The sequence below is a fragment of the Echinops telfairi genome, unplaced genomic scaffold (genome assembly GCF_000313985.2).
Source record: "Echinops telfairi isolate 266 unplaced genomic scaffold, ASM31398v2 ScPeMD7_22;HRSCAF=79, whole genome shotgun sequence".
NCBI classification, from domain to species: domain Eukaryota; kingdom Metazoa; phylum Chordata; class Mammalia; order Afrosoricida; family Tenrecidae; genus Echinops; species Echinops telfairi.
The window spans coordinates 1,913,299-1,924,883 of NW_022103919.1; the positions used below are offsets into that span (position 1 = coordinate 1,913,299).

Here is an 11,585-nt window from a genome sequence, read left to right on the forward strand (position 1 = left end):
CTCACCACTGGTCCTGAAGGGATCATCTGTCCTGGATTCCCTGTGTTTCCAGTTCCTATCTGTACCAGTGTACATCCTCTGGTCTAGCCGGATTTGTAAGGTAGAATTGGGATGATGATAGTGGGGTGGTGGTGGTGGAAGTATTAGGAACTAAAGGAAAGTTGTATGTTTCATCGTTGCTACACTGCACCCTGACTGGCTTGTCTTCTCCCCGTGACCTTTCTGTAAGGCGATGTCCAGTTGCCTACAGATGGGACTTTGGGTCCCCAATATGCACTCCCCCTCATTCACAATTATTTGAGTTTTTGTTCTCTGATGCCTGATACCTGATCCCTTTGACACTCCATGATCACACAGGCTGGTGTGCTTTTTCCATGTGGACTTTGTTGCTTCTGAGCTAGATGACTGCTTGTTTACCTTCAAGCCTTTAAGACCCCAGACACTCTATCTTTTGATAGCCGGGCACCATCAACTTTCTTCACCACATTTGCTTATGCACCCACTTCATCGTTAGCAATCGTCTCGGGAAAGTGAGCATCATGAAATGCCAGTTTAATAGAACAAAGTGTTCTTGCATTGAGGGAGTACTAGAATGGAGACCCAATGTCCATCTGCTACCTTACTACACCTATAAATATCTGCACATAGATCTATTTCCCCATCCTCATATATAAACATGTTTACATATGTATATGCCTGTATTTAGGCCTCTATAAATGCCCTTTGCCTCCTAGGTCTTTCCTCTTGTCCCACTATCATGCTCAGCCTTCATTTGGGGTTCAGTAATTCCTCTTGGTTACATTGCCCTTGATTAATCCCTACCAGGCCTCTTACATCCTCATTGCCACTGATTTTGGATCACTTGTTGTTCCGTTGTCGCTGGGTTGGTTAACACCATTTCCTTTCCCTCACCTCCCCCTCTCCCATGTCCTCTCGGAACCATCAGTTCCGTTGTTTTCTCCTCCAGATTGCTTATCCTGCCTATCTTATCTAGATAGACTGCTTTGTTTTGTTTTTGTGCTTACTATTGTTTTAGCATGTCTATCTGGATAAGATAGATGGGATAAACAATCTGGAGGAGAAAAAAAAAAAAAGGGGACCAGTGGGAGGTAGGGGAAAGGCAGAGGGGGTGCAAACAAACCCAGGGACAAGGGAACAACAAGTGATCTAAAACTGATGGCGAGGAAGGCATAGGATGCCTGCTTGGGTGTGATCATGTGCAATGTAGCCGAGAGGAATTACTGAAACCCTAATAAAAGTTGAATATGATAGTGGGACAAGAGGAACGTAAAAGGAAATAGAAGAAAGAACTAGGAGCTAAAGGACATTTATAGAGGTCTAAATATAGGCATGTACATGAATAAATATATTTATATGTAATGATAGGAAAATAGATCTATGTACATATATTTATATGTTAAGTATTAAGGTAGCAGATGGACATTGGGCTTATACTCTAGTACTCCCTCAACACAAGAACACTTTGTTCTGATAGCCCGGCATTCTGTGATGCTCACCTTCCTGACACAATCGCTGAAGACAAAATGGGTGCATAAGCAAATGTGGTGAAGAAAGCTGATGGTTCCCTGCTATCAAAAGATAAAGCATCTGGGGTCTTAAAGGCTTGAAGATAAACAAGTGGTCGTCTAGCTGAGAAGCAACTGGAAGCCCACATGGAAGAAGCACACCAGCCTGTGTGATCCTGGGGTGTTGATGGGATCAGGTATCAGGCATCGAAGACCCAGAACAAAGATTATTATCAATGTGAATGAGGGGGAGGGCAGAGTGGAGACCCAAAGCCCATCTGTAGGCAATTGGACATCCCCTTACAGAAGGGTCACAAGGAAGAGATGAGCCAGTCAGGGTGTGGTATAGCACTGATGAAACATACAACTTTCCTCTAGTTCTTGAATGCTTCCTCCCATCCTCCCCCCTCCACCATCATGACCCCAGTTTTATCTTACAAATCTGGCTAGACTGGAGCATGTACACTGGTACAGATAAGAGCTTGAAACAGGGAATCCAGGACAGATAAACCCCTCAGGACCAATAATGAGAGTAAGCAATACCAGGAGGGGAAGGGGAAGGTAGGGGCAGAAAGGTGGAACTGATCACAATGATCTACATATAACCCCCTCCCAGGGGGATAAACAACAGAAAAGTGAGTGAAGGGAGACAGTGGTTGGTGTAAGATATGAAAAAGTAATACTTTATAAAGTATCAAGGGTTCATGAGGGAGGGAGGGTGGGGGAATGAGGTGCTACCAAAGGTTCAAGTAGAAAATGTTTTGAAAATGATGATGGCAACATATGTACAAATGTGCTTGACACAGTGGATGGATGTGTGGATTGTGATAAGAGCTGTAAGAGCCCACCTTAAAATGGTTATAAACCCAAAAACCATGATGCCCTCTCTCACGGAATTCACATGTTACGAAAGGACTTCTAGTTCCCGGGAAGCTGTCAGGGAGTGGCACTGGCACAGTTAGCATTACAGAAAGCCTGGGAAATGTTGTCAGAGTTGCGGGAGAAAGGTGTTCAGCCTCGTGTTGCTCTCTGGGGACACCAGTACACACCGTCTCCCATAGAGTGAAGGCGTGACTGTCCAAACCTGCAGCCCTTCTTTGCTTCGATGCCCACATTTTGCTGAGATGCCCCGGTGTGTTTTGTAGCCAATTCGAATCACTGTTGAAATTGCTTCCTAGGAACTAGCCAGCTGTGGATGGAGTAAGAAGGAGAAACATAGTCTTGCCCCCAACGTTGTGGCCTTTACCCGGAGGTTTAACCAGGTAAGCAACACCTCTTGCATGTGCCTATCCAGACAGCAGTTGTTCCTTGTAGGCTGGTGTCCCACCGGAATTCCATCTCATGCATCTCGCCTGAGGTCAGCATCCCTCTCGCTGAGCCACAGGCCTGTGTCCACCCTTGTACCATCACAGTCTGTGGCACAGAGCAGGTGGAACTGAACAAGCCTCTTGTGTTTAAATTACTTTAAAAAGCAATGCCATTCTGACTCATAACAATCCTATGTAGGATTTTTTACACTGGAAAAAAAAATTTTTGCCCCAATTCAACAACTTCTTACTGAATGTGTAACTCAGTGCCACTGGTTATACTCTTCATGTTGTGCAACCAGCATTGATAACCTTTTCCAAGTCAGTTCACCAGCACTAAGTCAGTTCACCAGCACTAAGTCAGTCACCAGCACTGACATAAAGTCAGTGCTCCCTACACAGCACTCCACCTTCACTCTCGGTTACCTGGGCCAACTTTGCTTTCTTTTTAGTAGTTTTCTTGACTTAAAATTCGCCTATCAGACATTTCCATAGTTAAGACCCTTTTAAAAGAGTTGTATATCCATCATCCCAATCTGTTCTAGGCACTCCCTCCCACCTCCCGCATTCACTGTCTGCTCCCCAATCCCCTCACCTCCCCACTCCCAACCTCCACATGTTCCTGATAATCCATTGCATCAGTTATTGTCTCTATGCATCCACTCCTTCTGTGCTTTATAAGCTGAGAAGCTAACAAAAAGAATAAAAAACAAAACACAGAGAAGAAAATAACAGTAATAGTAATAATGTTTTAATATTTAATATATTGTAAATTAAATTATTATTATTTAATAAATTAAGGAGTAAGAAAGAAAAGTCCACCAACAGTATTTTAAAAAGCCAGAGAAGAAGTTTCTGTCATGGAACAAGCGAGAAATATTTGAGCCTAGAGAAAATTCAGGTTGGGTCAAGAGGTAGGTCAACTGACCAAGTATCCTATTACACCATGGTTTGATCCACCATAGTCAAGTTTAGAATAATCTCTGTCTGATAGTAAAGCTTTTCAAGTCCCCGGCTGTGGCTAGAGCAGGTCCGCCAGAGGCTGATCTGATGGGATACTTTGCAGATTGGTTTGGGGATCCCACTGCCCTCCATAGCCTTCTGCTAATTGGGTGTTCACAGTTTGAGCTCTGATACTTTTTCCTTCATCCTATGTGGATTTTGTTATCATCATCTTTGGATCACCCCGGCTGGTGTGCTTCTTCGATGTGGACTTAGTTGACTCCTTGCTTAGATGGCTGTTTGTTTGAGACCCCAGGCACTACTTACTCTGGAAATCTTTTGTTGTTGTTGTTTTATTTATTCTTTTAATTGTTTTATTAGGGGCTCATACAACTCTTATCGCAATCCATACATACATCAATTGTGTAAAGTACATTGTACATTCATTGCCTTCATCATTCTCAAGATATTTGCTCTCCACTTAAGCCCTTGGCATCAGGTCCTCATTTTTCCCCTCCCTCCCCGCTCTCCCATCACTCTTCACACTGTCACTCTTCACAAGAGTAGAAAGCCTCTTTTTCCCCCCACAGAAACCTCTACATCACCAGGGCTTCTGGTGGCTCTGTGTAAATCTTTGTAGGAGTGGACAGTCTCATCTTTCACTTGCAGAGCCGCTATTGGTTTGAACCACTGACCTTGTGGGTAGCGATCCAGCACGTACCTGACAGCACCTCCAGGTTTCCTTTCTATCATTCTAGTGGTTTCCAATGAGACTAGAGCAAAATTTGAATGCCTTGCTATGCCCTGTAGGTCCTGCGAAAATGGATCTGGCTTCTGCCCACCCCTCAGCCTCAGCGGTTGTCTCTCCCTCCCCACGTGGGCTTCAGCCACCCTGTCTGCTTTTCTTTCTTGCCTGACGCAGTCCATCTCATCAGCTCGCCATAAGGGCTCTTCTTTCAGCCAGATCACCCTTCCTCGCTGCTCAGCTCCCAGTCAAATCTCAGCCTAAGTGGCACATCCTTAGGGAAACCTTCCCTGAATTCTTAGCCTATGGGAGGTCTCCTCTTCATGTATGCCTTCAGAATACCTTTTGTGTTATACCTCATTATACCTCCATTCTGGTTCTTTACTCACCTGTCTTTTTAATTTTTGTGAATTAGCTGGAGGTTTACCTATCAGATCATTGTTTTTGCATTCACAACTTAAATAACTTATCAACCATCTTTAACACCCACCCACCTCCCTTGCCGGTCTGTGAAACCAGTGAGGGCAGAAACTATGTTTACCTTATTCATCACTCCCTTGACCAACATCAGGCATATATGTATAGTAGATCCTAGGTAAATAAATTGGGAATGAATGAATGAATGGTGTGCTCTGGCCGAATTGAATGTATTTGAATTTCTGATGGCCTGGTTGCTGGGCTTACTCACACTACTACTACCGACAGACTAGGACCAGGCAGAACTTTTACTCGAGGTATGAAGACCTGCTTTAACACTTCTTGAAATGATGCCGGGGACTTGGACCAACCGAGTGAGTCAGGCTTTGGATTTCTCAGCCAGATTTGCCAAATGATCCTCTTCATTAGATAACACCCTGCAGTAGACAGATCCCTGCAGGTAAACTGAACCCCTAAGCAGTGCTGCTGACAGTTTTCAGCTTCGTTTTGCTGTCCTGGTTTCGCCTGAGGACAGTAGCCTAGAGGTTGCACAGTGTGCATAGTGGACCTCTGAGTGATGGGGCCAGTTTCCCTTGGGCCTTCCTTCCAGCAGGGCCTTCGCTCAGAAATGCCTGGTCCATTGCATCACAATTGCTGAACCTTCTCTAGTCCTGGGCTACCACCCCGTGTACAGTGGGAGCCTCACGGCTTCTCAGTTGAGGATCCAGGTTAGAGTTTGCATTATTGTGGTTTTACTAGTGAGAGCGAACGGGAACTCAGCAAGGCCTGCTTGCTTCCTGGGTAGACGCTGTACACCGCTGGTCTTGAAAAGAGAAGTTCCGAAGCCTTTTGCTGCTGCTTCTTCTTCTTTTTTTTTTTCTTTTCTCTTAAAAATCTTTTCCTTTTCAACTAGGCTTTGTCTTAAAAAAAAAAAAAAAGCAAAAAAAAACCCAGATGTGCGTCATCTATCAAGGGATTCATAGTTTCTTTAACAAAGCGGTTTGCCTGGGAGCCAGCTCAGTGTCCACCTCTGACCAGCAGTGGAGCCCCCGGAGGAGGGGATGGTGAGGGTTCTGGTGTCATCTGCTTTGCATTGCAAACGCCAGGTCAATTTGGCACAGGGTGGCATAGCTTATTCTGTGAACAACTGTGTTGTGTCCAGCTCAGACCAAGTGGGCGAAAGAAGCCAGATGTGAAGGCGCATTTTCCCAAACAGAACGCCCTGGGAGATGGCCTTCCTTCCTGCCGTCATGTCGGCAACTCCAGAGAGCAGCTTCTGGACCCAGTCGGTAACTCTGGTCTGGAAGCTGGCCAGAGGCTAGGCCTGGTCAGCCAGGGGAGCTGCTTTCTTTGAGATGATCTCACCAGTGTCCTGTTCTGGCGGCTCCTCATCAGACTCCAGAAAAGGAAAAGTAGGTCACGGACCTCTCTGAGCCTCCGCCTTATTATCTCTGAGAATGATAATAGTGTCCATCTTGCACGGTTGTCATGAAGGTGACCTGATATGACAATATGGAAAGTGCTTAGGGTGGTGTCTGGGGAAGAAAGGCTGAGTGTAAAGATAGGTTGATTGAAAGGGGTTTGCCAGGAGGGTTGAGGCTCTTTGTGACTAAACCAGAACCCTTGGGGGTTTGCTTGAGCCTCTATGGGGTCGGAGTTCCTTGGGATTTATTCATGGAGTGGCTGAGCCGGAGGGGTCAGTCAAGTTCACTAAAGGCCTTCTGTGTGCCAGGCTCTATGTCCACCTGTATGACCCGATCAATACCAGGCTGGCTTCTAGCAGCAAGTGACCTTGAATCTCCCCCACCCATGCGGAGCTGACCAGAGCTGGCTATGTAACCTGTCAGCAGCTTTGCAAGTTTTTTTCTTTCTTTTACTCATGGCCTGTTTGGCTCAGTGCCCACTTTGTTCTTGGCCTGCCGTTCTGCACCTGGCACCGGCATGGTCCGTTTGACTCAGTGCCCACCTTGCTTTCGACCCTCCACGCTGCACCCGGCACGGTCCATTTGGCTCAGTGTCCACTTTGTTCTTGGCCCCCTGCTCTGCACCCAGCACCGGCAGAGCCCGTTTGGCTCAGTGCCTGCTTTGTTCTCGCCCACTGCTCTGCACCCTGCATGAATACACCCAGAACCAGGAAGACACCTTACATTCCAGAAACCCGGACATACCTGTCCATATATAAGCATCACCCCGAAGCCTGCAGTGCGACTCCCCAAGCCCGGACGTTGGGGACTGGGGACTTCGCCCAGGCTGGGTTTTTCTCCCTAATAAAGCCTGTTGGTTCTAATTTGACTGATTTGGTCTCTGGCACCTCTCGACTACCTTACACCACCCACACTCCCATAGGTGCTACTGAAGCAAACAGTACATTGACAAGAGAGTGGCTCTTGGGTTCCTCCATGTCTGCCCCTGAGGGCAGTTTCAGTGTTGCTCATGGTTCAACGTATGTAGTTCTTTACAACTGGAATTCATTGCTGAATTCTAATTCCATTTTCACCCAGCCCGATGAAGCCGACACTGTAGCCCTATTGAGAAGAGAGGAAACGGAGGCTCTGAAAGGTGAGGCAGCCGCCTGAGAGTCACGTAGCTAGTGAGTTTCTTCTGCTGAGGGCCTTGCCCATTCTTCCTCAGCCCTGCTCCCATGGGGCCTGCTCGTCCTCCAGGCCACACGGGGCAGGAAGGCCACTTTAGCATTCCTCCAAGCAATTGTTCTTTCCTCGCTGTGTAAAACCCTCTTTTATTTAAGAGTCACTTCTTCTGGTGATATTTTAAACTATATTCAGTAGACCTACCCCAAATACATGCCAGACTCTGCTAGCTGCAGGAAGCCAACAGTAGATAGATGAGACATGGGTGGCTTGTTGCCTCATGTGGGGGCATATGATGACGGATGGCAGACGACCAGCTGAGAGGGGTTCTGTTCACCACTGAGGGCTACGGAATGGAAGGTGGATGAGCTGAGGAGATGGTTAGGAGGTCTGATGTCAGAGCTTGCACATCTTTTTGGATGTGGAGGGAAATACCTAGGGGGAAACTGAACTAGTTTCTGGGCTTGGCCAGTGTCTTTTTTTTTTTTTTTTTTTTAGATAATGACCATAAAAGGAAGTGCAGGATGGGGGATTGGAGGTGATTTGGTTTGACCAAGTGTGGCATCCAAGTGGCCAGAGGCAGCAGGCAGTTGGATGTTTGGAATCAGAAGGTGGGCGAAAGGACCTGCTTGGATATGCAAATATTGAGTAATCTGTATTTCGAGGTCACTGGAGGCCATGGGATCATCCAGGGAGAAACAAAAATGTCTCAAGTTGAAAACCTCAGAATTACTCACAAGTGAGGCAGGATAGAGGAAAGAAGGCTGTTCAGGGGGCTGAGAAAGAGCAGCCTGGGGCAGAAAGAACACCAAGAAAGGGTGATGTCTTAAGAATTAGCATCATAAGAAAGAGGGACTGATGGGGGAGCCCAAAGCTCCAAACTCACTGCCTAGAGGTCCACGCGGATTCTTCACAAGAGGAAAAAGCCGCCTCCTCCTCCTTCAAAACAGGATGGTGGTTTAGGATTGCTGTCCTTGTTGTTAGCAGCCTAATGCGTAACCACGACACCACCAGGGCTCCCTGAATGCTCCAGAGAAGAGTCAAAAAGTAGCGCTACAAAGAATCTTTTAGCTTAAGCAGCATAGGCCTGCTGGTGACCCCAAACTAAAGGAGTTGGGTGGTGACGTACAATGGATGCAGCTCTAATAACAGGAGACAAGAGAACACAGAGAAAGCGACGTAAATGACTTTAAAATATTGATTCCAAAGGAGCAAGAGGAAAAGAAGGGAGGGGCTGGAAGGACCACAGAGGTCCTTGCTTTTAAGATGGAAGGGCCACGAGGATATTTAGATTTTGAATAGAAGTTAGGCCAGGAGAGCCTAATGGTTCTAGAGGAGGGAGAAGCACTAGTACTCTGTGATGTCTCCTAGACATCACATAGAAGGTGGCAGAGGGTGGGGACCTGGGACCCTTGCATTGTAAGAACTGGGCTGAGGGGTGGCCTGCATGGCCTTGAATCTTACAAGAGATCGGATTTGGGAAGCTAGCGGAGGAGAAGGGGCCTCAGCACCACCAAGAAGGAAGAGTTGGGGGCAGAGCATGTTCTTTGAGAAGGCCTTAGACTCAGAGGAAGATTGATGCCAAGGCATGTGGGATCTCCAAGCGGCTCTGGGCTCCTTTGAAAGGAGAGATGGACCTTCTGGGAGCCAGCAGATGAGAAAGCTTCCTAGAGCTAGCTCTCTGAATGTGAACTCCTAGCCCCCTAAACTGTGAGAGCAGCAAATTCTGTGTTTTGAAGCTAACCACTTAGGGTATTTCTGTTAGAGCAACACTATATAACTAAAACACAGCCCCACAATGAAGTTGGAAGCTGCTAAAAATTGCATTGTAGAAAAGACATTGATTCATTTTTAACAATTCTTGTGCTGTGTGATTAATATGTGCCAATTTTATTGAAAAAGACAAATGCATGTTCTACATATGGAAAAAAATACTGGAACATGCATCACAGTATTTATTGCAATGGCCCATGTGTGAAATGGGAATTGTAAGTGACTTTCGTGTTTTGGGCTATTTTAGTTTTCTGTCTATTAAATTGTATCAAATGTTTTCGTTAGAAAAAATAATTTAAAATGTTTACAACTGTAGTGATACTGTCTCTTACCTGTCCTTCCTCTCCATTTCCTTCAACACTACCTTGGCTCAGACTTCAGATTCCCTCATTTGTATAGTGCGGCATCAGCCTCTTGATGAGTGTCCATGCCCCAAAGGCACCCGGATCTTCCCTTTACTAAAGGATCAAACCTGGCACTCTCTCCACTCAGAAACCTCTGAGTCTCACCTTGTTGCTACAGTTGTGCTCCCCACCACCCCACGTACCTTCAAAGCTTCCTCCTCCCTTGCCCTTGCCCCATGCAGACCTGAGATACCAGTCCTTGTCGGCCCCCTCAGCCCTGTCAAGTCAGGGCATCCGCAATCACACCTCAAGCTCATCTTTACCTGTTTAAAGTCTACCCATGGGTCACTATGAGTCAGAATCCACTCTGTGCAACTAACAGCAAACATCTCTCAGGGCCTGACTCTTCCAGGAAGCCGTGCTCTATGGTCCTTGTGTGCCTTTGGGTCAGTTCCGATTCATAGCCAGTTGGCTTGGTTTTTTTGTTTTTGATTTTTTTCCCCCCACAGAGCAGCTGGTGGGTTCCAACTACAGACCCTTTCCCCACTAGCTGAGTGCTGAACCACTGTGCCGCTGGGTCTCTTTCTCTGCCATCAGTAGTTCCCCTACATTCCAGCTCAGTTGGCTTGAACTTCTCCTGTAGTTATAATCTCTAGAGGCTTTCTGATCCAGTGCTTGCTGGAAAACTCTGCCTCCTGCGGCCACCTCCCCGACAAAGAAGAGGAGGGTCGGCCTCACAGTACCTGGGCCCCTCACAGGCAGGGCTTCCTGAGAGGGTGGTAAACTGCTGACGTAGAGTGCCTCTGCACACCCTGGGCTGGAGCTCCAGAGTCTGCCCTGCTACGTTCCAGAACCATGCCAGGACTCGGTGTGATTTTCTGGTCCACAGGAATCTATGTAAATGACTGTACTTGGGCTGCCCCATAAAATGTGCATGTATTAACATGTAAGGTTTATGGGCATATCAGTTGGTATCCAGAAAAGCTTCCTTCTATAACTGGTTAGTAAACATTTGAACCTGAACTTAATTTTAGGCAATTCCTTGGAAATTATGATTCTGTGGAAACCCAGACATGTCCTGGAGGCAACCATGGATAATTTATGCCGATAAGACATTTCTATAACACTGCAAGCAAAAATTCAGATTCTTAGTTTCTCTGTTCGCATCGCGAAGCAACTGTATTTTTTTTAATGCTCTATTGAAACTCTATTTGTTAACTCTGGAATATTCTTTTTTTCTTTGAACTCTATCTTTCTTCCTTTATAAAATGCAGGGGGCTTTAGATGCTTTGTCGTTTTGCTTCCCACTCTACCCCTCTCCAATAACTTTGCCCAACTCCCCACCCTTCTTTGCAGGCCTACCATCTGTGTTTCACACAACACAGTGGAGCATAAACAAGAAAAGCTAAACACTTCCCAGCATTTATTGGCACGGGGCCTCTCCTGTGTCTCACTGAAATGCCCTGTGAGTCAACACTTCTTGGCCAGTTGACTTCCTTGTTTCCACCAAAACACCCAAAGATTCAGGGATGTTGATTTATGTGAAAGGTTAACGCAAACGATAGACTGAGCCAAAGGTGCCAGTATATCTATTGGGCACAAGCCGTCACCAGAAAAATGCGCCCTGTGGCTCACATTTCTGTATTGCACTCTGATGGAGGTTTTTGTATTATCTCACTCCTGGGTGAACATTTCCTGGAGAATTCTCTGTTACAGTCGTGCCCATATTGGTGAATCCTTCTCATGTTGAGCCTGACTGGGGATTTGGCTCTCATGGGTAGTATTGTCTGGCCATTTGTCCATCTGCCTGTCCACCTTTCCATTCATTCATGACCTTCCTGCAACTGGGGCCCTTCTAGGCCAGAGCCCTGCCTGACTCATCTCAGAATCCCTTGCAACCTCTATGTAGCGGGGACAGGGGTAGGTAGTAGGGGAGGATGGAG

General features: G+C 46.5%; 1 protein-coding gene across 1 annotated transcript in view; it reads left to right on the forward strand.

Annotated features, from left to right (window-relative positions):
* RALGPS1 (Ral GEF with PH domain and SH3 binding motif 1) overlaps positions 1-11,585 on the forward strand; it is a 353,981-nt gene that overhangs the window by 128,255 nt on the left and 214,141 nt on the right. Inside the window, exon 5 of the mRNA XM_045288509.1 lies at positions 2,705-2,788. Within this exon, the coding sequence (XP_045144444.1) occupies positions 2,705-2,788 (84 nt within the window). The remainder of the gene's footprint in view (positions 1-2,704; positions 2,789-11,585) is intronic.